This window comes from Aythya fuligula, chromosome 3, assembly GCF_009819795.1.
Source record: "Aythya fuligula isolate bAytFul2 chromosome 3, bAytFul2.pri, whole genome shotgun sequence".
Lineage (NCBI taxonomy): Eukaryota > Metazoa > Chordata > Aves > Anseriformes > Anatidae > Aythya > Aythya fuligula.
This window is the reverse complement of record NC_045561.1, coordinates 97,140,843-97,165,591: the sequence shown is the minus strand read 5'-3', so window position 1 is coordinate 97,165,591 and position 24,749 is coordinate 97,140,843. Positions and strand designations below refer to the sequence as shown.

Genomic DNA, 24,749 nt, shown 5'->3' with positions numbered 1-24,749 from the left:
CTAGAGTTCCCAAAAGGTTCTTCCTGAGACAATGGAAGCTTTATTTCTCACGGAATAACTTTTTTTCCTTGTCGTTCCATTCATTTAGAAGAATGGAAAGTTTGCATTTAGTTTGCATTGAATAAATATTGTCATTACTTATAAGTCTTTCAGAGTTTAACTTTACTTTGACAATGTTATAGTCTGCTACTAGCAGATTCCTTAAATATTGTGCAAACAATAAATTATAAACCCTGTTCTTTCTTTGAGAACGTAATTTAAAAATGAACATTAAATGTATTTTCCCTGCATAAACTTTACTCCATATTTAGCATTCCAAAAATAATGGGGAGGTACTAATGTTTTACTACAATTGTCCCTTTCCTAAGAAGGGTTCATGCATTATTGACTTTTTTTTTTTTTTTTTTTTTTTTTTTTACCCTGCAGCAATACCTCTGAAATCAGAATTAGCTTATGAGGTTCTTGAGAAAGGTGAAGTTCGTTTCTGGATTCAAGCTGAGAGTTTATCACCAGATTCTACCTTCAGATTTGTTATTAATGATAAAGAAGTTGAAAATAGTGATGTAAGTGCATATTGAGTATTATATATTTGTGAATTTGCTTAATAACAGTTTATGCACTGAGTTGGTTTTTTTTTTCTATTTTTATAGCTGCTTAAAATTACTTAGTATGAGTCTGATAATACTTGAAAGCAGTGTCAATCTTTAGCCCTAATCTTTTTCACAATGTAGAATTCATGTTGCAGAGTGATCTTATTTTAGATGACCAACAGTCAAAGAGACCCTTAATAAATGCATCTGATTAAAAGTAGCATTGAAATACTTTAGGAGAAGAATTCAAGTCAGAAAAGCTGCTTGCTTCAAGTACAGATTTTGACTGCAAAACAGCAAGATGCTGTTCCCTGAGGCACTCTGAGGCCACTGCTAGTAGTTCTATATATAATGTGCGAGGCACTTGACAATGCAACAATAATGATGGATACAAAAGTTTTACATGGTGTCGGTTGCCTTTATTTTTATTATTATTTTTAATTTTGGCCTTGACAGTAAATAGGCACTGAATGGCTACATGAAAACGAAAGAACAGATGGAATGCATCTTCTTGTATTCTTGTGGTCTAGCAAGACCATTCATGCTAAGGGACACTAAAAGACTGGGTTGAGAAGAAAGCAAGGGCATATCCTTGCCAAGCTGGAGTAAGGTTCATATAAAGGGCATAAAGTACAGTACTAGAAATATCTTTTCCTGTGAGGAATCCACCTACAGTGCAGCTGTTTGAAAGTTTCAGTTTATTCCTGAGGTTGCAAAGCCTGTTTTTGGCTGGAGAAGCTTGTCAGCATTCTTACACCATAGAAAAGCAAGGAGCATTTCCTTTAATTACATATTGACAGGTGGAAGAGGAAGTGTTCCTCAGCAAAATACTTCTCTTCTCTGCATTTCTTAATTTAAGAAGTAATAAACTCTAGCACTGAAAGCCTGAATATTAGTGACTAGGATGTATTGAAATTGCAATATTCTGTCTTGGCAGTCTCGGTGGAACAGAATAAGCTATTTTTAGTTCACATATGTTTTGAAAGTGTTGACATCAGAGAGAGAGAGTGCCTTGAAGTGGATCTGCATTATTTCACCTCTTTAATTAGTAACCCACAGGTGACATTTACTTTTGGAGATTGATGATATTTTTGTGGAAAGTCACATAAAAGCCTGGTATTTATGGTGCCAATAAAATCATTGAACTTCATCTTGCTGCATAATGGCTATAGTTAGAAGCCTAATTACACTCTAAAACCTGCTTGGAGACTGGACTACAGTCACTGAACATGTTCAATAGACCATTATGCTGGTGAATAGTAGCCTGTTTCTTGACACTGGCTAAAGTGATAAATGTTTCCTTCTAGGTGCTACAAAGGGAACAGTTTCTGTAATATTTTGAAATAATCTGAGAATGGAATGAACTGAACCCCACTTACTCAGCTGTAATTTTAATATTTTAATGATTTTTCTTTACTCAAAAGCAAGAAATACAAACGTTTTAGGAAGTGTGTTAAAGAATCAGATTGAAACATACACCTTGCTTTTCTTGTTCTGCTTCTGGAAAATCTCAATTTAACCTTCTCTCTGAGAACTCATTAAATTAATGCAAGTGTTGTCCTTGACTTCTGTGGGCAAGAAATTAAAAGTGAGAATTTGAATTTGTGCTGTTTGACAATTTGCCGCAACTATACCCTCTCTTTTAAATCTACCTGGCCTATCTTCTCCACTCATATATATAATCTCTTATATAAGTAATTATACTTATTTTTGGTTATATTAATTTTTTGGAACTGTTCGCTTTTCACAAATTCCTATAAAAGAGAATAAATAATTTCTGAAGCTTACACATTTCCTTCTTTTCTAATTGATTGCCATGTCTTCCTAACACCTTTCTGAATTTCAGGTGCCCGTTATTTCCATATGAATTGCACTGAAGTCTTTTCATTCCCAAAGCCTCAGTATTCCTTATTCTGATTTTCTAGGAGAGGGCAGGCACCACCGCTATTCAATTCAAAACAGGGTCAAGGTCATCTGGTCCTACTGTCTTCATCCATTTTAAGATATATTTTGTCATTTCACAATTCCATAATACACGTTCTTTTAATGATCTTTTAGTTTTAAGATGAAGGGGAATGAAAAGACATTTCATTAAAGGATTTATGTCTCATTTTTAGTGCCTGTGTATTTTTTTTTCTCTGTTACATTGAACCATGGCTTTATATTTTCATTTATTTACAGCATTTACAATATTTTTCATGTTTTCAGTTCTGTCTTCTCCTCGGTACTTTTGACTCTTTCTTTTTCAGGTATTCTGTTTTATCATACAGTTTATAATGTGCATTGGATGCATTTTTTTGTTGTTGTTGTTGTTGTTGACATTATTATAAACTTGACAGAACTTTACAAATTCATACCCTAATTTACACTTGTACTGTTTGTACATTTGAAAGCACCAGTAATGAATGCTAACAACCTTGAATATGTCAATGCTATTCTTAGATAGGCACCTCAGGTAGCTGCAAGTGTGGCAGATTTCCCTACCCTTATAACTGTCCTTCAGTTGACTACTTTTGCAGGTTTTCCCCAGCTGGTAGTTTTGGTGTACTGAACATTAAGTGAGTATACATTGCATAAAGTCCTGCATCTGTGTGGGAGCTATTCTACCAGGCTTGCTGTCCATATAACAGTGAATCTGTTCTTGAAGCTGGCTGGGAGGCGTCCCTCAAAGGTGAAGAAATATATGTGGGGTCATTCTTTCTAATTTTAGACAAGTACTTAAAGTTCCTTCCACTTAAGGAATTGGTCCCAGAGAGTTCAACAAGTGTTATTTTTACCCCATCTCCCCCCGCCCCCCCTTTTTTTTTTTCCTTTCCTTTTTCTTATTCTTTCCTAAACACACAGATAAACCTCGTGGCTTTATCTGTTTCAGGTTTTGGACTCCAAGAAGAAGGTTAATAAAAATATTCTGTTTATAAGGCCTCCTGTCTCCTTATAACAACTACAGGCTCTATAATAACTTACTGCATCACTTAAAAGTGATACTTTTGTCCCCTCATGAATGGAACGGTTGTCATGTAACATCCTTAGCTGTTTAGTTACCCAAACACATTGACCAAGTAACTTGTGTAATTATTTTTTGCTTTACTTCAGGAATTTTTTAGTTGAGATTCAAACAATGTCACTGTTAGTGGGACACATGGTCCTCATAGTTTACTAACTGAATGAAAGAGATATTATTTAGGATAATGTGGTTGTATCTAAAATAGTACCTGCAAATTCTAAACACATTTTGCACTTATTGTCCAATATTTGCTTATAATTTTCTATTTTCTTGAAGGTTCCTGCTTATAATTTATCTTTCTGGAATAATTATTAGAAAGCAAACACAAAAAGGACACAAACAGTGAAAAGCATATTTATTTTAGAAGTCAAGTCAATATTTGGTATTTTGGGTATTCTCCAAGGACTTTAGTAGGTAGCTAGATTTTTTGACAGAATCTTAATTCTCTTTTGTTGGACTTTGTTAATCTTCTTAGTTCCCAGAATCTCTGTTGGGTTTGAATGGGGAAGCCACAAGTTACTGTTCTCTGTCATGGTCTTACACTTTAGTGTTCCCCAAAAATAATAGGTAGTAGAAGATGAGCAAATCATTATATCCTTCCTAAATATATTTTTTTAGTGAGGAAAAAAATCCTGTATCAAGCTGCCACTTATGTCTTAGAGGTATTTAGTAGTTATGATGGTTTGAATTTGTTATGATGGATTTATTTACAAGGTACATGTTTGAAGATCTGTGTCTACAAACTTAACACTTGCAGCTGTCTTTATACTCTACTAGGAACAGTGTTTCAAACTAGCAAAACCCTTTGTTGAGCTGGAAGCTGTACTGCAACTAAAGGCTGGATGTGGAACCTCTTCTTCCGACGTGCATAGTACAATAAACTATTATTTTTAAATCTAAAACACCTGTATTATGATGATTTGAGTATTCCAAATGCACACTTACTGCCACCTCTGGGACCTTGTTGTACAATAGCAAAGGAAATCACAGCCCTCTTCCTTTAGTTTATGATTAAAAAGAATGAAAACATGAAAAAGATCAAGTGTGGAGTTGGGGGATCCAAAATATGCATACTTTGATAGTGATTCATAAGTAATTAACACTATACTAAAGTTATTGCTTATTTATTTCAGAGGCATAAAATAAATTGCGACCGTCCAAATGGTATTATAGAAATGGTGATGGACCGATTTACAATTGACAATGAAGGTACCTACACAGTACAGATTCAAGATGGAAAGGCCAAGAACCAGTCTTCATTGGTTCTCATTGGAGATGGTAAGTTCATTAAACATGGAAAATTTCAGTGAGACAGGTGAAGAAATAAACTTCAATTATTTCTTGACTACTTTTGTGACTAACTGATCTTTTGTTTACCTCTTCTGAAATTTAGCATTTAAGGCAGTATTGGCTGAATCTGAGCTCCAACGAAAGGAATTTCTCAGGAAGCAAGGTAAGAGAACAGATTAGTGATTTTTGGCCCATTTTGCAGTGCACAATGCATTCCTGGTGAATACTAGGTGCTTCTAACTTCCATTGACTTCATTAGAAGATAAGTATATCATGCAGTTGGAGGGGGTATTGAACCCTTGCTGGATGTGGATATTATTTTCTAACATTGTTGTATAATACTTGCAAATTTTGACAGAACTTTAATTAAGTAGAGAAATAAAGTGGGAATCCTTACAAGAGGTTATATTTGCTGAATATTCATGAGAAGTATGCTTACTGTGGGCTTCAAACCAGCAAAACACTTCAGCATGTTTAGTTTTAAACAAACAAGTTGTCCATTCATTATAATTGACAGAAGAACTGACAGCAAAACGTCAGTAAAGGAAGATTAAAATCTTGAGCCTGTGGTTTCTGTCCAGGAAAAATTTTAGGTACTAAATGTACATACATTTGTTTTATAGTCTAAGATAAAAATAGATTTAGGGAAGAAATTATACTGTATATATACTCACAATCAATGATTTAAGTGAAAGTCTAGGAGTTTGCTACCTCCCATCTGTGGGTATTGCAATCTGATCCTCCAGACATTAAAACATACTCAAAAATTTACTGATATGAGTAACCACAATAACTTCAAAGTGTATGTATATCAGTAAATTTACTGAAGGACATGCATAATTGACTTCAGAACATAAATAGGGAAGAGGGATATTTCCTGTTCTGCTGGAATGATTAATATATATTTTTAACTTCAATTAATTTGGACAAAAACTGTCAGGCATGGGTTTTTTGCTTTGAAATTGTAATTTGGTGAGCATTTGAATACAGTATTTTATTCTTAAGTTCCACATGCATTAAACACATCATATTGTTTGTAACTATTCTATTTCTTTCCTATGCTTGCTTAGAAATTGGGCATAAACTTATTTAATAAACATACTTGTTTTTCTCACTGTTTTACATTTTGGAATACTACATGATTTACCCTACAAACTAACAGATAAGTGCCTCAGGTTTCTAATCTATACTTTAGACACCTGTGTTAATACAATTAATACTTACTGCACGATTTTCCTTCTTGTTCATGGGTAGTTCAGGAGTGCTCTCTGATAATTCTGGTGTAGGGATGTGAGAATGTAATTATTAGCCTTTTTGTTTCTTTCGCAAAGGATAACTCTGTTATCCTTTCCTTCATTTTATAACATATGCTTTAAGGCTATTTTCTTTCTTAGGTCCTCACTTCTCAGAGTTTTTGTATTGGGAAGTTACAGAAGAATGTGAAGTTCTACTTGCTTGCAAGGTGAGGAAATATACTTAAAATATTTTTAGAATGTGTTGCTTAGTAGCTGAGGTAGGAAAATATGTGGAAAGATTTTGATGTTTTTACAATGGAAAAATTCCTACTGAAATATTTTTATTTGGAAGAATTTTAAATCAAACTTCCTGACTTGTTCTTCAGCAGTAGTTCTCATTTAAACAAACAAACAAAAAGCAAGATTAAATCCTTAATTTAGAACAGGAGTAGTCTTAAAAATTAAAAAAGGAAAAACAATTTTTGGAAATATGTAGATAATCTAATCTTTTATAATAACTGTGAGTCATAAAAATTATTTAAATAAAATAATCAGCCCTAAGTGGTCCTTCTTCCTTCCTCAACAAGTAGCCACAGTTCAAACTCTTTCCCTACAGTTTTCTGATTTGGAGCTTCCTCTAACAAATTGTCCATTATTTAATCAACTGTAACCAAACATGCAATAAAAGTTTTTAGAATTGAAGTTATAGAACAGGATTTTTATTATATTTAGCTAATGACTTTGGAATCATAACTAATGCATATGTGCATAGAATTCAGAGTAAATTCTGCTATTAAGGTCTTTATATGCCATTCTGAACTGATATATTTTCATTTTTGTTGCTCTTTTCTAGAATGACTAATTAGAGGTCTCAATAACAAAGTTAATTGAATTTAACAAGCATTGAACTCTTCTTCATTGCCTTTTCCTATTGTACAGACTTAACTGTATTCATTTTCTTCATTCTTTTGAATAAGTTTTTGACTTTTAATTAGATTAACTTGAATCATTCATTATGAGTAATATGAGTAATATACATGCACTTTTTTCTTCCTTTTTTTTTTTTTTTTCCCTCTGCTCACTAATTAGGAGGCCTTTAACCTCAATTTATTCCCAGCAGAACTGACCTAGGGGGTGAAGCTGCCATTCTGCGTGCCCCCATTTTAGTGCTCAAGACTCATTAGCTAACATGGTACCTTTGCTGATACTGAGCTGCGTAGTTGCTGCATTTTATAATCTCATAGTGCATTTGCCTCAGGCATGAACTCTGCTTATCCTTTCATTAATTAAGTGTTGCTGAACCAGTTATACTAGTGTTAATTCTCTACAAATTAATCTGAAATTATCCTCTTGTCTTTGACAGTAGAGCCTATTTATACCACAGAAATTGTGAAAGGCTGATTATATGCTTTTTACCAGTGTACTTTTCATTTGTTTGGTCAGAACATTTTGTGTAAATACAATATAGGATGTGGGCAGTCTGCAAATTCATCCCTTTAACTATGCCTTTGACCTTATAATGTTCGTTATTGTTAGTGTGTGACTGGCTGTTACATTCAGACCATTGTTGTTTATGGCCGTTTAACTGGTATTTATACATAGGAAGAAGTTGAACAATAACACCTGGATTTGTCTGACTAATTTCAGGTACTTGACATTCCAGTCAGAGGTGTGGCTGACCTGGGCTGTATCTTCAGTAATAAAATTATCCAAGGAGCAATTGTTGCCTTCCTAGGCCATATCATTTCCTTCAGAGTGGCTCATATTCACACTGCTTAGTTGGCTTCTTGTAGAGAAGACTGGGCTTGCTTAGATCCGGGTCTCTTCTAACGTCTTTGTAGTGCCCTTGTGTAAAAATAATTTTTGTGGGTGTCCTTATCTCTTGAAAGAGCCTGGGATAATGTGAAGGATGTGATGTGACATGCAAGAGAGGACTTTTGAACAGGAATTTCTCAAAGACTATGGCATGAAATAGAAGACTTTAAGAACTGGTAGCTTGTATAAGACATAACTGATGGTGTGATCCAGATTTATAACAGTAATCATATGGTTCTACATATAAAAAACATGTCAAATATGTAAGGTATGGTTCTACATACAATGGTTTGCACTGGAAGGGACCTTAAAGGTCATCTACTTCCAACCCCCATGCCATGGGCAGGGACACCTCCCACCAGACCATGTTGCTCAAAGCCCCACCTAACCTGGCCTTGAACACCTCCAGGGATGGGACATCCACAGCTTATCTGGGCAACCTGTTCCAGTGCTTCACCACCCTCACAGTAAAAAAATTATTTTCCTTTTATCTAATCTAAATCTACCCTCTTTTTGTTTAAAGACATTACTCTGTGTCCTATTGCTACACTCCCTTACAAAGAGTCCCTCCCCAGCTTTACCTTTAGTCACCTTTAGGTACTGGAAGGCCATTCCCAGAGCCTTCTCTTTTCCAGGCTGAACAACTCCAACTCTTCCAGCCTGTCCTCACAGGAGAGGTGCTCCAGCCTCCTGTGGCCCTCCTCTGGACTTGTTCTAATAGGTCCATATCCTTCCTGTGCTGTCAATAATAATGAACAAAGATTGTGCTATGTAACAGAACACAAAATGTAGCATTCAGGTACCACTTCCATTCTATGGGATTTGACCTGATTGACTTTTGTTTGACTTAATCATTAATTCCATAATAGCTGAAGTTGATGAACTGTATTGATGAACTTTTTAGACCCTCAATGAGAGGGGGACATATTTGTCCATCTCAGTAACAATTTGCTGGTGTTTTCTTTTCATTGCATGTTTATTTTTCTTTACATGCCAGCATCTACCATCATTTTTCTTCAAGTAGTTCTAAATTTCAGAACATTCAGAAGCTACCCACTCTTGCATCGCCTTGACCTTTATTTGTACTGTATTTGTTAAAAGCAAGATTTTTGGTGTGCAGTTAAACAGTAAAAAAGGTAACTTTTCATAGTAAATGTCAGCATGAAATAACTTCGGTGCTGCAAACTGCATGTGTCTGAATCTCAGTCTATTTATTGTCAGATTGAGTGCTAACAGTCTTTGATGAAAAATTGTTGAAAAGCATTAAAGGCTTGTTCCTTCAGGCTTTGTTCAAATAAAATTGGCACTCATGTCATATGACTGTAGGAACAGCCGCTTTGTAGTTACTGGTAAATGTAAAATGCTGCTCTTTTTTTTTTTTTTTTTTTTTTTTTTTTTTTTTTTTTCAGGTGAGACATTGCTTTGGGCCAGGTTGTGATCCCAAATACTCTGTCAGAGATACATAGCAACCACGCTAGTTATTAAACAGCAATATATATGATTAATGTGAACAGGATTTAGAGAGCTTCCAGGAATCAGTACAGGAGAAAGGTGGTGGTGGTGGTGGGGAAATTCCTCCTATTTGTCTGGTCATCTCTACAGAGAGCTTTCATAGAGCTGTTCATCTATAGAATAAGACTCCTCTAATGTGAAAGGGTTAGAAATTGGTGCATGTATTTCCCTCCTAGCAATCCACTTGAAAACTATTGCAGAACTCAGAAATAAATTAACCTCTGGGCTGCCCAATATCCATTTGTTCAGTTCTTTAAGGATTTTTTTTTTTAAGCGACTGCCTGAGGATTAAACATCTTGCCAGCTCTTTCCTTCTACCAAAGCCATGTTGATGGGGATTCAGGATAGACACAGAAATACGATTGTATTTCTGTGATTTCTGGAAGGGTATAAGGTTAGTGATGTCAAACAAACCATAGTGCTTCTGAAAGGAAGAAAAATAAAACCCTTCGAGACCATTCATCCAGCAATATTTTAAGTGTCACTATTAGACAATTTATATTTCAAAATTATAGCAATACTTGAGGTATAGCTGTAGTTTATTTATGCATTGCTCAGACTAGCTGCTACTATTACAGCAAAATTTGGTCTTTTAAGAACCTTCTCTGTATCTGAAACACTTTTTAAAGCTCCTTTATATTGAAAGAGACTTCAATTTGTAGGATTCCTCAAGTCTTCGTATTTCCTGTAGGATACAGTGTAATGTAAAAAAAGAATTTCTAGTGCAGCTCACAATTCTGAAGTCTTTTTGAAGGGAAGTAAAATGCTTTCAGAATAGTAATTTCAGTTGCTTTTTGTGGTTTGGCCCTGAAAGGCATTGCTTAGGTAGCCAGGATGAATCTGCAAATTGGCTGAATGTTCTCCAAGATAGGGCCTAGAATGTGTTGCAGGTCTCTGGAGACACATGGCAAACATAAAACGATAAAAGAGAGTTCAGCATCTGTAATTTCAAAGATACTTCTCACAGGTATCTCTAGACAAACTACAACCTTATAACAAGGATGCAAAATCCTTTAAGGAAGGACGTAGACAGGATTGCCTTTAAGGATTTGACAGTGCTCTTAAGCGCTGAGCTGCCTACTTCTGACCAGTTCTGTGCTGCAAATACTAAGAATTTGCTGAATCGGAATTGTTTTTTTCTGCTTAGCTATTTGATGTACATTATATATATATATATATATATATATAAATAAAAAAAAAGGCTTCTTATGCTGAAAGTAGTATGTAACTATGTATGTATGTATGTAACAGTATGTATGCTGAAAGTGTATGTAACTACATACACTACAATGTATTTCATCAAGATAAAGCCATGCTTATGTGCATTTTTTATTGTACAGGTTGCAAACACAAAGAAGGAGACTGTTTTCAAGTGGTATAAGGATGGTTCTGGGATTGATGTCGATGAGATGCCTGATCTGCAGAAGGGAGAATGTCACCTAAGTATTCCCAGGGTACAGTATCACCTTCTGATTAGAAATGACAGTGATGTGTTAGAGATTTGCCAGGCAGATCACTAAAACAGCTATCATGATTTCTACGAACCATTTTAAAGAAAAGGTGTATTTGCTACCTTTCAATTAGCTAGTGAGTTGTTACTGCTAGAAAAAGGGTATATGTTTTTGTTATCAGCTCAGCCAGGTTATGCTTAAGTTGCTTCAGCATCCTTTGTTGAACTCTTTTTTTTTTCTTATTGAAAATAAGAAAACTTCTTCTCAGTTTTTCAATTTGTTCAAGCACCTCATATTTGACAGTTGCCTCAGTGTTATTTACTAAAATAAATAGGTTTGAGGTATATCGCTTCTTAAGGTTTATGTTTATGTAAACAAAATAGCCTAACTTGTGTCTGAAGCTTTACCTTGAAAAGTTACTTTCTTTCTCAAGTGCCCAAACCTCCCCTTGATCAAGTCTTTCAGAATAATATGCATTCCATTTAATTAGTTTATTTAATTCAATTATTGTCTTCATATTCTTTTTATTTACTCACTTCGTTTCACTTGCAATAGGCTACTGAATTTCTAGTCACTTCATTTTTCTTGAGTAGACTTTTCTGGGGGAGAGTAGTTTCAGCTTGTCTTGAATTGCTGTCATTACTTATCATTTAAATATATGACACTTTTTCCATTATTTACTTGTTTGTGGGCTTGTATAAACCTAAGATTAAATTAAACAACCTCTAACCTGAATGTAAGTATTTAGATATTTCCCTTCATGTTTTTAAATAAAATAAAATAAGATCACCCAAACAGAAACTACTGCCTTTAAAGCAGTATCACTGTGATAGATTTTAGAGTGTAAGCCCTCAATGCATTATTTACTTAGCATACATATAATCTGACTACAGCTGCTGCTTGAATGAAAGCCACTTAGTTGATACTTGGACAGTTAAAGGATATAGATCAATTGTCATGCTCTACACATAATGACTCCAAAAAGTAATAGTTTCAGTTGAAGAAAAATTGCATTTCTAAAATTTGGGTGGGTTGAAGTTACCCTCTATTACATCTTACTAAGCTACTTATAATTTCTAGCGACCAGAATCAATCCTATTTGTCTCTATGGAACAAGAGAAAAGAGAGAAAGGAAAAAAAAAGTTTCTCGAGACAATTTAACTGAAATCAGATTATATTTTAGTCTTAAGGACCAACTATAGCTTCATAAAAAAGCATATACAAGCCATTTATAGTTTAGAAAGATTATTTATCCAGAACACAGTACAATGTGTATTGTTTAACTTGTGAATGTGTGCAATGGTTAAGCAAATATATTCTTGTTCAATAAACATCCTGTGCTTTCCTTGTAGTTGTCTCGCAAAGATGAAGGTGTTTATAAGGCAACACTATCAGATGATAGAGGTCATGATGTATCTACTCTTGAATTATCAGGAAAAGGTAACATTACATTTACTACATTGAAGTAATTCTCTGTACATTCTCTGAAGAGGTGTTCAAGATCTATCTTTGCAAATGGCAAGTCAGAAAGCATATTTGGGGTCCTTTATCAGGTCTTTTCATATGTTATAGGGGCCTGATCTGCAGATGATCAGTTTAGTAGGGGTGACATTGGGCTTTGTAATGGTTACTCTTTAATACCTTCACAGGCAAGAAGTAAGTTTTAATCAGACACTCCCCTTTATGTGGGATTATTTATTTATTTATTTATTTATGTATTTTTGTAAAGAGCTCTTTCCCTCTGTAAGCTTTGGTAAGTTTTAATGTCTACAAAAAAACTAACAGCACCAGGACCTTCGAAGTACCAAGTATGTTGAAGTGGGAGTCTCAGTGACTGTTATTTCAATTGTAAAATAGTAAAGCTGTAATTTTGAATGTGTGAAAGAACAGACCCACTTGTAAATGTAGAGAAATAAAAATCATACACAACTGAATTTGCAACTCATCAGAGTAGGATTTTCAAGTAACATTTATCTTGATCACTGGAATGAACAGAAGATACTGTAGTTCTCCATCTTATGACTGGGGTCCCTTCCTACTTCTGCAGTTACAGAAAAACTAGCCTGTGCTGGAAATGTAGACAATGAAATGCCTGTTTTGATAAAACACCATGTCTAACTTGTGGAACCAGGAGGCTTTGCAAATGTTAACCAGCAAAACCACAGGAACTACAGTATTAAACCAACCAGTGGATCCCCTAAATGTTTGATTTGACCCTGATAAACAGAGAAGTTTAGTAAGAACTGTGCTCTTGAAACTGCATATTCTATGAGGCAAGTTAGTTTGAGCTCAGTGTTCATTGTAATTCAAATGAAAATAAATGCAAACAAAGGTAAGAGGATTTGGTTGAAAATGAACTGATGATAGGCATCTACACAAGGTTTTATGTGTTACCAGATGTTCTCTGCCTTTTTCATTCTACGCAGTGACACTGAATGTCACTTGTGTGCTTGTTACTTGTGCTACAGAAAGTGCTCTAGTCTTCTGCCCTTTTGACTGAGGTTCTCCCCTTCCACAAACCCAACAGCTCCATCATCTTTCAAAAGCTTGATATGATACCTGTTTTTTTCCTGCTGCCGAGAAGTTTACATTTGCCAAATGCCATCTTACAGGGAGCAGGGGAAAACTGTTTTCTCCAGAAATGCAGTAATTTTTCTTTCTCCTGAACTCTTCTTCATATGTGAACTATCAAGCTTTTATGACCTTCTGTTGTTTCTGGCATGAAGGATACAAAGAGAAAAAAATGACAGCATATCTGACTCCGCATACAGCGGAGACACTCATTAACACAGCACAGAATTCATTTAATGTATGCAGACAGTCTCCAATTTGTCCTGTACACCTGTTGCAATTTTAATGGTTTTCTTTGCCTAAGGATGTGAAGATTTCCTATATCATTTTAATTAAACTAAACATAACAAAGCTATATTCTGATTGAATTTTGATTGTATGCTTTCTTTTTATTTTTTTTTCTCCTCAGTGTATGATGATATAATTCTGGCATTGAGCAGAGTCAGTGGTAAGTAAAGTCTCTCTTGGATTTTCATGTCGTTTTTTATTTATTTATTTATTTTTATATTAAAGTCAGCTGAGCCTGAGGCAGACAATTTTTATTGTAAGTGGAAAATCTATGGGAGTCATGATGCTTATATCTTTATGGGCACATTATTAAGGTTCTGAACAGGCATTCAACCTTGCTAATTGACACTATTAAAAGGGAACAAAGAATTGTTCCACCTGGCTTATTTGGTTTAGATACTGTGACGATGATATAGCAGTCATTTTCTTCATACTTCCCATTAGTAAATGAGCCTTATGATACAGAGAGAACTAGATTCTGATCCTATTTTCAGTAAGAAACTGGGAATAATTCCAGTGAAAGAACGGGGGATGTACAAGAATAAAATTTTTATGCAAATAAAATCACAATACTATTATTTCATGGCAATTACATAAGTAGCTTATTACTTCACAAAGCAGTCATAATGCTTGTATATGATAATAAAACCATAAACTCATGCTAAACTTTTACCTGATATAAATCAGCAGATCTTTGAGAAGCATGAATCACTGTCTTTTTGTTGTACTCAAGAACAGTGGATCAGATCTTGAATTTCCCTTTGTCCTGGTGTTGTAAACAGTCCATTTGACTGTTTTCTGTTTATTCCATTATCCTGTTTGATTTGCATGTATTCTATTTTATGTAGGTAAGACAGCTTCTCCACTGAAGATACTCTGCACTGAAGAAGGAATAAGGCTTCAGTGTTTCTTGAAGTACTACAATGAAGAAATGAAAATCAGCTGGTCTCATAGGTAGGTGAGAATATTTTTTCAAGTTCATGTGTACATTCAGATTTATTTGAGAAAAATATAGTCTTAAAGATTTGCTATATACTATGCTGTGGCATTCATTTAGGAAGTGGAACGCTTTAGTGAATTTCTTTCCAGCATCTTATGTTCCCTTTTCACATAGTACATATGGTAAAAGAAATATTAATAGACTTGTCCAATACCTGGTTTTAATGTCCAGAAAAGAAGAATAAACAGTATTTCAATTTCTTATTCAACTCCAGACTGTTTGTCTTCCATTGTATCTTTGGTTCAAAAGATACAATGGTATCTTTTGGTTCAAATGGTTGGTTCAAAGATAGTAAAATATTGGAGCATAGTTTTCTGCTCAGAGTTGTCCTTTTCTATAAATGAATGAAATTTCTCCTCCAGGAGTAGGTGAATACCAAACATCTGCTCTCACCAGCCTGTACCAAGAAAGCAAATCCAAAACCAAACAACAACCCTCTCCCCCCCCCCAAAAAAAAAAAAGGAAACAGCAAACAACACAACAATTTTCAATATATAGTCTTACATAACCCCAAATATTTTAATTCTATTCATTTTCTTTGAAAATATATCCAGTGACACAGGGAGGAGGGGCAAGAAGTACCGAATATTGTGAGAATAGCCCTCAGAGCTGAGAATCATTTCTGTAACTAGAAATGAGTTGGAAATTTCCAGATACTTTTCCAATATCTTCTGTTACATTAAGGTAACAAAGGTAACATTCTGTTACCTTTGGAGGTACTCCTTATGTATCTGTGTATTTACAGTTCAGTATTTAAAGTATTAAAGTATTTAAAGTATGTTCAAATACTTTGCTATGTTAGGCCTTCATTTTTTTGAAACTGCAGGTAGGGCTTTGAATGATTTTAAAACTCTTCAAGTTTTTTCAACTTTCACATTCCTTGATGACCTCCAAAGATGACACACAGTGAAGTGTTCTGACCAGGACAGGAAGAGGCTGGTTTGGCTGCACATTGTCTTAGTCAATTAGGAATGTAAGAAACGTGTCAGTGATCATCAGGTTCAGGGAGCTCAAGCAGACTTCCACAAGGGTACTCAGCTGTACTCATAATTCAAGTTTTGTATTCAGCAGGTTCTGCTCTTTCTTTCAGTAAATGTGATACTTGTATGAAGAAAAGGTGAAGAAAAATATCTTTTTGCCTTTGCCTTCTACCGTATCTGCTTAGTTTTAAAGGTGATGTTGCATTCCACCATCCACTTCCTAGCAATGCAAAACTATAGAATGTTCCATGGCAAATAGGGAAACAATCAGCATACGTATTTGTATTTGCTGTCTCTCTCCCTCCCCCACATACTAATATTCCAGATTTTATGGTAAACCTTACATGTCATCATCATGAAGATCATTAAACACAAATTTTGAACAAATAAAATAACATTTCAATTATTTCATTAAATGCTATGATTAGAAGCTAGAGTTGTTATTAAAAACTAAAACAAAAACAAAGACTGAAACCAACCAACCAACCAGCATCCTCCAGACTCACCAAACCTTCTCGCTTTTTCAAATGGAATTTTAAAGAATTACTCCTGGAGAAAAGAAAGGTTATATCACTCCTTTATTTATTTATTTATTTATTTATTTGTTTGTTTGTTTGTAGCGTTGTCTGCATATCCCAAAACACACCATACAAATTTACAGCTAACTTTGAATTGTCCACTATCCTGCTTTGCAGGAAATGTAAATCCTAAAGCCAGTATGCATTATCCACTCATGGCATGGTGGGGAATGTAGTATTTTGTAATAAATAGCAGTTTGCATCTATCTATCTATCTATCTATCTATCTATCTATCTATCTATCTATCTATTCTGGTACACTGAACTCAATGTAGTTCTCTTACAGTAAGGGAAATAGTAAAAATTCCTTTTCCTCATCAAACAAGCTATGAAGCCACATCAGCCCTGTCTATGCAAATAAATTAACTCATCAAAAAGAAGCAACTGCTTACTTTCATCTCAAACATATGTATATATATATATGCTCATAAGTACCATATTTATAATATAAATATATACCTAAAGATGCTTGGGAGGAAGATACTAGAGAAAAAATTGTTTAGTTTATGAGGGAAAGAAGAAACTTCTTTGCAAACCATTCAAAATAGCGTGGTTTGCATGCTCTCCCTAAATAGCTTCATCTATTTCCATTATTCAGGACAGACCAGAAGAACCACTAATCTGAATCAACAGAGCATTTCTTATATTCTTAATTTAGGAAGTAATGATAAGTTAATTGAATGTTACTATGTGTTGTTTTTTTTTTTTTTTTGGTAGTGGTGGTGGTTTTTTTTTTTAGAGACATATTTATTAATTATCTGCAGTTAGAACATTTGCTGCTTTCCTTGTTCTTAACAACAAATGAACAAACAAACAAAGGTATATTTTGACTTGATGTGAGACTAATAAATTATATGCAAGTCTTCCGTGGATTTCTTAATTAGTTTTTGAAGTTAATGGAAGGTAAAGATTTTTTGTTCCTGTTCTATTTCATACCCATGCTAGAAAGAAAAGAATCTCCTATGAAATTGCTCTCATTAGTTGCATTTTATTTGTAATTTAGAAATAGTGTGTTATCCTTTGAAATTTTTCATAGATGGTCTCCTACAGAGAATATACATGAAAATAATGTTCAAACCCATTTCTATTCATTCAAGGGAATCTAAGATTTCTTCTGGTGAAAAGATGAAGATTGGAGGTGGAGAGAATATTGCCTGGCTGCAGATAACTGAACCCACTGAAAAGGATAAAGGGAACTATACCTTTGAAATCTTCGGTGACAAGGAATCCTTCAAACGAACACTTGATCTGTCTGGGCAAGGTATAAATATAAGACCATAATCTTTGGATTAAATCCACTTCATGGATTAAATAGAATTAATCAGGAGTAAACAGAGGAATGCAGTAAAAATTGAAAACTTTTGGTCAAAACCAGATGCAATTTAGTTGCGTAACTGGTATAATCTTTTTAGTCTCTTATCTGTTTTTACCACTAGCACCGTTGGGTTCCAGAGGTTTGGTTTTCCATTTTGGTACTGTATAACAATGTTTTTAAAACAGCTTTAGTATGGGTATGTGTTTAAATGTTTATACTGAGCCCCATATGCAAGTGATCATGTACAGTAACTCTCTCAACTGTTTTGTTACAGCTTTTGATGATGCTTATGCAGAATTCCAGAGACTCAAGTAAGTGCTACAATTTTTGCATTTTAATGCTATAGCAACAATCTTAATTTACTGAAAATGTATTTATTAATAATGTTATTAATAACGTTATGTATGTCTCTTCCTCTCCTCAACAATTTCAGGGCAGCTGCTTTTGCTGAGAAGAGTAAGTTTATTTTACATTTTATCAAAGATGTTCTGCAATCTAGTCTAGTATTCTCTTTAAGGCATCTATCATTATAAGTTGGCATAGCTTTCAGAGTTCTGAAGTTGCAGAAACCTCCTGTTACTGAGGAATAGTGCAATAATAGTAATAATTTATGGGTTTGCACTTGATGTGCATTTTATGCATTTTGCAATGCTCCTCTGTCTGTTTTTGTCTGCAGAGTTTAGGTGAGGTGTGAGTTTCTGGGTGTCGCACAAGGAGGTGTTGACTCTGAAAGCAAATAATATATTGGGATCTACCTACTGAGCAAAAAATAACATGCTAATGAATGTGGAGTACAATGGAGAGACAAAGTGGGGAAGCTTGTTACTGTTAGGGGCTGCATGAATTCTGTACATTGATATCAAGTTCCGTGATAATGAAAAGATGTTTCTACTCAGAAACAAAGTGGCAAAATAGACTTTTTTCTAATCTTAGATACCACCAAGTTGCTAAAAGCATCCTCTTTGTTTTGGTGCTCAAAGCTCCAGCTGTCAAGCTTAGAAGCATCTTCAAGGATGTAAAGTGTATCAGTTTAGAACTCCATAGCACAACCTTTGCTAAAAATCTGAGAGGATTATAAAATACATTAATAGGAAATAACACAAAATATTGCAAAAATTGTATTATTTTACATTTCATTAATCAAGCATTACAGATGTTTTTTTGGTTCTTAAGATAAGCCCAAACTAAAGCTGTAATTGATAGGTCACCAAGTTATAAAATTATGAAGAAATAAGTAATTTTGAGTTGTAAAGGTCACATAATCCACATATTTTTTCTTTAACTCCTAGATCGTGGTAAAGTCATTGGTGGCTTGCCTGATGTTGTTACTATAATGGATGGGAAGGTAAGGACTGTTTTCGTCAATTAGCCAAGTTGACTGATGAGATATTTGCTTTAATGGTGGAAAGGGGAGGGATTCAGATGATTTTGCAGAAGCTGAGAGAAAAAGGAGGAGAATTTAAACAACCTAATGGTGGTTATTTGATTGAGGAACATGCAAGTCATAAGTGAGAATGTGCACCATAAACTGTCTATACAGTCAGGGGAGGCACAGCCTGGTTCAGTTCTCAGGCAGGCAAGGTCAGCCTCCTGGTGCTGGTCTTTTGTGATGATTGTGTAGAGACTCTGAGTTAACTGAATACTCCAGTCTGGGCTGGATTTCAGCTCTGTGTACTGATCAGAACAGTTCAAGGGCCCACTCCATCCCTGCAGTAGAACCTGGAGGAGGAGACAGCCACTGTCTGAGACCCAATGTAAAACGAAGAAAACCTAGGTCCCATTCTCCAGCAGGTCAGTCATAGAGTCTTTGTGGTAAGAGCAAAGCAGGGTAAAGAACCTACCTGGCCCAATGGATTAAACTCTTTCCTCTGTATAAATGTTGGCAGATAGTCCCACTTCAATGTATAATTACAAGAGAACGGGGGGAAAGGACAAAAATCTGCAGCATTGTGCATGGTGCAGAGGAGGTACTTGGAAATGATTATCCAGCACTTCTCATGGCACAAGAACTAGGGTGTGCCTAATTAAATGGTCACTGCAATCGAAGGGAAGTAGTTTTTCAAGTGTTTCATAATTAATTTTTTCCTTAGTACCTTAGGCCAAAATAGCTTTGGGTCCAAAAAGAAAACAGGCAATGTCATGAAGAGAAGTCTAGCAGGGGCTATTAAACACATTTGTCTCAATACAGCTAACGCTTATAACTAGTTTCCACCAAATTGTGGAAAGTAGGAAGGGAGCAGGATCACAGTATTCATTCTCATTTTTCTATGCTTTCTTAAGTAGTTGCTTTTGACTTCTAAAAGAGCTAGATGGAGTTTTATTCTAACTGATGGTAGTAGTTTAGCTTGTGAGCCAATGTGACTCATACCATCTGCCGGCTATCGAGAACATATTGATCAGGGTGTTTATGTCTCTTGTGTGATGTGCATCTTCAGAGGCTACGGCTGTGTTGTTCTATGTGGAAATTGTCCTTATGCCAGAGAAAGTGATTGGAGGCTCCAGTGAGCCTTGCACTGGATACTGAAAGCTACCCAGCTTTGGACAAAACTGACATGATTTCCTTCTTGGCCCATTCCTTTCTTTGTCTCTATTGAGTATTCACATGAGGTGCCTTCTTACTGTAGTAGACAAAAGCACTTCACAGTAAGAAAGCTAATCTGTTAGGAGGTTAGGTATAAACCACTTCATGACCAACATCTTCAAACAGACAGGAAAAAACCTGGCAATGACATCCCACCCCAACTGCATGTACATGCTAACTGCAGTTTCTTCATACAAAATCATGCCCTAAAAAGCATGACCTGAAATCAAGGGAAAGCCACAGAGCAAGTTTCCAGAAGTAGAAGGGTTCAAAGGAGGCCTAACCATGTGAGGATTAAATAACTGAGTGAATGAAGGGAAAACCTCTGATTCCTGAAATCAAGCAAAACAAAATGGTTCAGAAGGAAGTGAAATTTTAAAATCATCTCTAAATTAAATATGAACAGCTACCATGCAAGATTCATGTAAGTACAAGAGAGAAGTAGTAGCACACGTGCATGCATGCATGCACACACACAGAATAGAGAAGTTTCCCCATACAATGGAATGGTCTTTCTGTGCAAATGTATGAACACAAGACAAAGCTTTACCGGTGCTTCTTAAGAGGGTATAAATGATTTTAGGTCACATCTATAATTTAGTAAATTAGAACAGGCCCAAATGATTTAAAAGGACTGTGGAAAATATCTGGTCTCTGGCAAGCTTTTAATATTAACATATTAAGACTTGATTAATGAATTAATTATTAATTGTTCTTAAATGAGGTCACTTTTGAAGGCAATAGTTGTGAAATGCTGCCTGAGTTACAGAAAGGACAGTAAGATTTAAACTTGCTGTTTGCCATCAGATTTAGTTTGATTTCCCAACATTTTATTTTCATCTTTGCATCATTACTCCTTTAAATATTTTATAGAAGAGCTAGTTCCCATAGTCATTAGTTAGCTTTAGATCCTACATGAAGGGTAGGATCATGTACCCCTTCATATAAGGGGTACTCGCACACTTAGGTTGTCACCAGGTTGCACCCAGAGCATGTAAATCTTCCCTCAATGGTCCTCTCTGAGTTTGGAGGCAAATAGTATGCAGAATTGCTTCTACTTGGGAATGTATAGTACTTTTGATCACTTAAAATTTCTGCCTTTTTTTTTTCTTTTTCCCCACTGAGTTATATCATAAATAAGAATTCAAGAAAAATAATGCACAGAAACATGCACATGTGAGCACAGATGGGCTTTCTCTCCTCCCTCTAGATTAGAATTCTGTGGAACCTGAAGGGTAATACTGAAGGGAGGGAATATAAAGAAGCATTCTGGTACATTTTTTTATATTTATTTTTTAACACATACGGGAAATTATCATGCTGATTTAAATTACATAGGCCAGAGTTTTGGGCGGAACGAGATTCAAGCAAAAGTGAACAAAGCAGATAGTTATCAACGCACGTTCTCAAATGATTATTAAACCTCTTGCATCATCATTTTACCTAAATACATAAGATTTATATACATATAGATACAGTGATAAAAGTAAGATTAGCAGTAACTCCGTATAAATTCGGAAGAATGATCATCAGAATTTTGTAGGCTTCTTCAGTCTTTGTTCAGTCCTTGGAAAATATGTGAACTGCCAGGATGACCTACTAGGTCTTTTCAGCTATTCTATTAATACACTGTACATGCATGCAACACTTTTACAACCTTTATGAATTATTTAGTCTTCATAAAATATTTCCATTTTTGGAGTCAGCAGCATTTGGAATCAACGACCAATGATTCATGTTATGTACTACTATTTAAGTGATTTATTTTTTTTTTATCATCTCAAGAAATAACCTCAGGAGGCCTAGGTCAAAAAAGATTTGCTCAGTTCTCCTTGGTGTGTACAAGGAACCTTCAAGGATGTTTTTAAACCTATCATTGCCTGAACATCATGTCAAACTAATGGGTTGCCAGGAGTTTCCTGCAGGCAGGACTGCATTGACAGTCCAACTTACCATCTTCAGGCTCTGTTACCCTGGGGCTATTACTGCTTCACAATCACTGGTAAGATGGTAGAAAGACTGAAAGAAAGAAAGAAAAAATAAACAAACAAACTAGGAACTCTACTTTTCAGTCCCCAGGAGCATGATAACTGTCTTTAATTAACTAGGAATAAGAAGTGCCTGAAAGCAATACTGAGAATACTGTTAATCAAATATGCCAAATCCTTAATAATATTTCTTTCCTTTCTTTCTTTCTATTTTTTTTTCCTCCCTCAGACTCTGAATCTGACCTGTACTGTGTTTGGAAACCCTGACCCAGAAGTGGTTTGGTTCAAGAATGACAAGGCCCTTGAACTTAATGAGCACTATGTGGTTTCACTGGAACAAGGAAAATATGCCAGTTTAACAATCAAGGGAGTGACCTCAGAAGACTCAGGCAAATTTAGCATTCATGTCAAGAACAAATATGGTGGGGAAACAGTGGATGTCACTGTAAGTGTGTACAGACATGGTGAAAAAGTGCCTGAAGTTAAACCCGGCCAGCTTGCAAAACCTAGACCAATACCACCATCAGAAGGTAGTTCTTAGAACCTGAGGGCAAGACAAAATCCAATAAATAATGCGCATAACTACATTTGACAACCAAAATAGTATACACGAGCTGTAGCTGAGGTATTCCCACACATAACTAATTGGTATTCTCCAAAGGCAAACAGCTTTTAGGAGTTTTGCTTTAGGGAGGTAGTTGTGCTACAGGGGTGTGCAATGTGCAATGATCTTATTATAAATACATATAATAGGGTGGGACTAGCAAGTAACAAAAAGCCAAATGCCTGCCAGAAGCTTCCATGTGCATATAAGTTGCATAAACCTACAGTAAAACTCCATTTCCACTCCCCCAGCCCCTACTTGTCTGAAAAGTAAACAAACCACCCCCCCCCCAAAAAAAAAAGAGAGAGAAAAACAATCCAGCACTCTCTTGAAAACATTGAGAACAAATATCCCATCAATAAATATAGTGAACTGCAGTTAGACACATGTTCAGAAATGATTCCTGCTTTGCCTCACACACAGTCCCCTTGGCTTTGAAGTCTCTGATTACGTAAGTTTAGTGGATAGTCCCTATTTAGTAATGATATTGTTATTTTATAGTGTGAATTTATCTTTAGTGGAGTTTAATAGAGTTTTACAGATGTTCACTGTTTATGCCTTGAAGCATAGGTTACATGTTTGTATTTTGTTTTTCTTGCATTGTGCTAATAAAACTTTAGAAGTCACCTTTGCTACTCATTGCTCCAAATCATACCTAACTAGTTTTGTTTACTCTTTCATTGTTTAATTATTGCTTATTGCACAATTTCACAGCTGATAGCATGCAGACAATCGACTTTCAATAAAGAATGCAAATTATGGTTAATCACAGTCACTCGGTGGCACTTACAATATTAATTTCACTCTTTACAATACAGGTCAAGATGCAAGATCAAATTGTCAAAAGACATGTATACAACTCAGTCACTTAGGATAATCATGTCTTTGATTCTCCTCTATACAAAATGAACAAAACTCTTCCATTGGTGGAGTAATGTTCTGCTAGGCAAAGCTTTAAATATGTGCTCTTCATGAAATCTTCAAATAGAATGGGCTTCAGTGAGATTGCTCGCATATCTTTCATACACAGCAGATGACTACAGCACTGTTTTTTGTTTTTAGAACAGGTTCTCTATTAAGTACAAGTGTGTTTATCTGCTTAGATGTACCTTTGTAATTTGCTAAACAGCTTCCAGCAAATTCCCCAGTGGCACTGGAGAGCCTGGATGAAAGTGTTTGGTGCAAATATCAGGTCTGTAAATTTTGTTTGGGGTCATGCCTGAATGCCAGAGCTTAGGTCTGAAAATATGGAAATAATTGTCTCGGGTTTGTTTGTTTAATTTTTGTTTGTTTACTCCAGCAGACAAGCTGAAAACCAAAACCAAACCAAAACAAAACAAAACAAAAAACCCACAAACAATTCCATAGTAAATTTAACTTCAGGGATTATTTTTTTCCCCCACTTTTTTTCTCATCTGAGTGACATAGAAATTCAATTTTTTGTCTGGCAAAGAAATACTTCACTTGATTCAAATATATTTTATTGTTGAAGCAGATTGAACAGCAGAGGAAATGAGAAGCCAATTTTCAAACTGTCAGAGCTAGTAGGTTGGAGCACTCATATGGAAGACACAAGAGGAACATTTAGTCATTCTCCTGCCACCTTGTCTCAATCCATGGGGATTTGAACTTCTCTCTCTGACCATCAAGGGTGGTGCTTGGATCCCCACTCTTCACTGTATTTGTAAGTGCTGCTTCTCCCACTTATTCATCCTTTTTCACTTTGTATAACTAGGTAAACAGGAATTACATTAAACATTGATATATGTCTATTTTCGGTGAAAAAACCAAAAAACACTGTGCTTATGGAACCAACATGTCCAGTTGCACAATCATGGTTTGGGTTGGAAAGGACCTTAAAGATCATCTAATTCCAACTCCCCTGCCATGGCCAGGGACACCTTCCACTTGACCAGCATTTATTCGGACAAGTATCTGACAGGGTTA

General features: G+C 35.3%; 1 protein-coding gene across 1 annotated transcript in view; it reads left to right on the top strand.

The window, feature by feature from the left end:
• The window catches only part of MYOM2 (myomesin 2), a 70,189-nt gene extending 47,051 nt beyond the window's left edge, over nt 1-23,138 (top strand). The window contains exons 24-36 of the mRNA XM_032185138.1: nt 427-563; nt 4,728-4,872; nt 4,988-5,047; nt 6,279-6,346; nt 10,787-10,900; nt 12,250-12,337; nt 13,878-13,916; nt 14,605-14,710; nt 17,412-17,575; nt 17,904-17,940; nt 18,063-18,085; nt 18,919-18,974; nt 22,428-23,138. Coding sequence (XP_032041029.1) covers nt 427-563; nt 4,728-4,872; nt 4,988-5,047; nt 6,279-6,346; nt 10,787-10,900; nt 12,250-12,337; nt 13,878-13,916; nt 14,605-14,710; nt 17,412-17,575; nt 17,904-17,940; nt 18,063-18,085; nt 18,919-18,974; nt 22,428-22,739 — 1,349 coding nt within the window. The 3' untranslated portion in view covers nt 22,740-23,138. The remainder of the gene's footprint in view (nt 1-426; nt 564-4,727; nt 4,873-4,987; nt 5,048-6,278; nt 6,347-10,786; nt 10,901-12,249; nt 12,338-13,877; nt 13,917-14,604; nt 14,711-17,411; nt 17,576-17,903; nt 17,941-18,062; nt 18,086-18,918; nt 18,975-22,427) is intronic.
• Nucleotides 23,139-24,749: the final 1,611 nt, after the last annotated feature.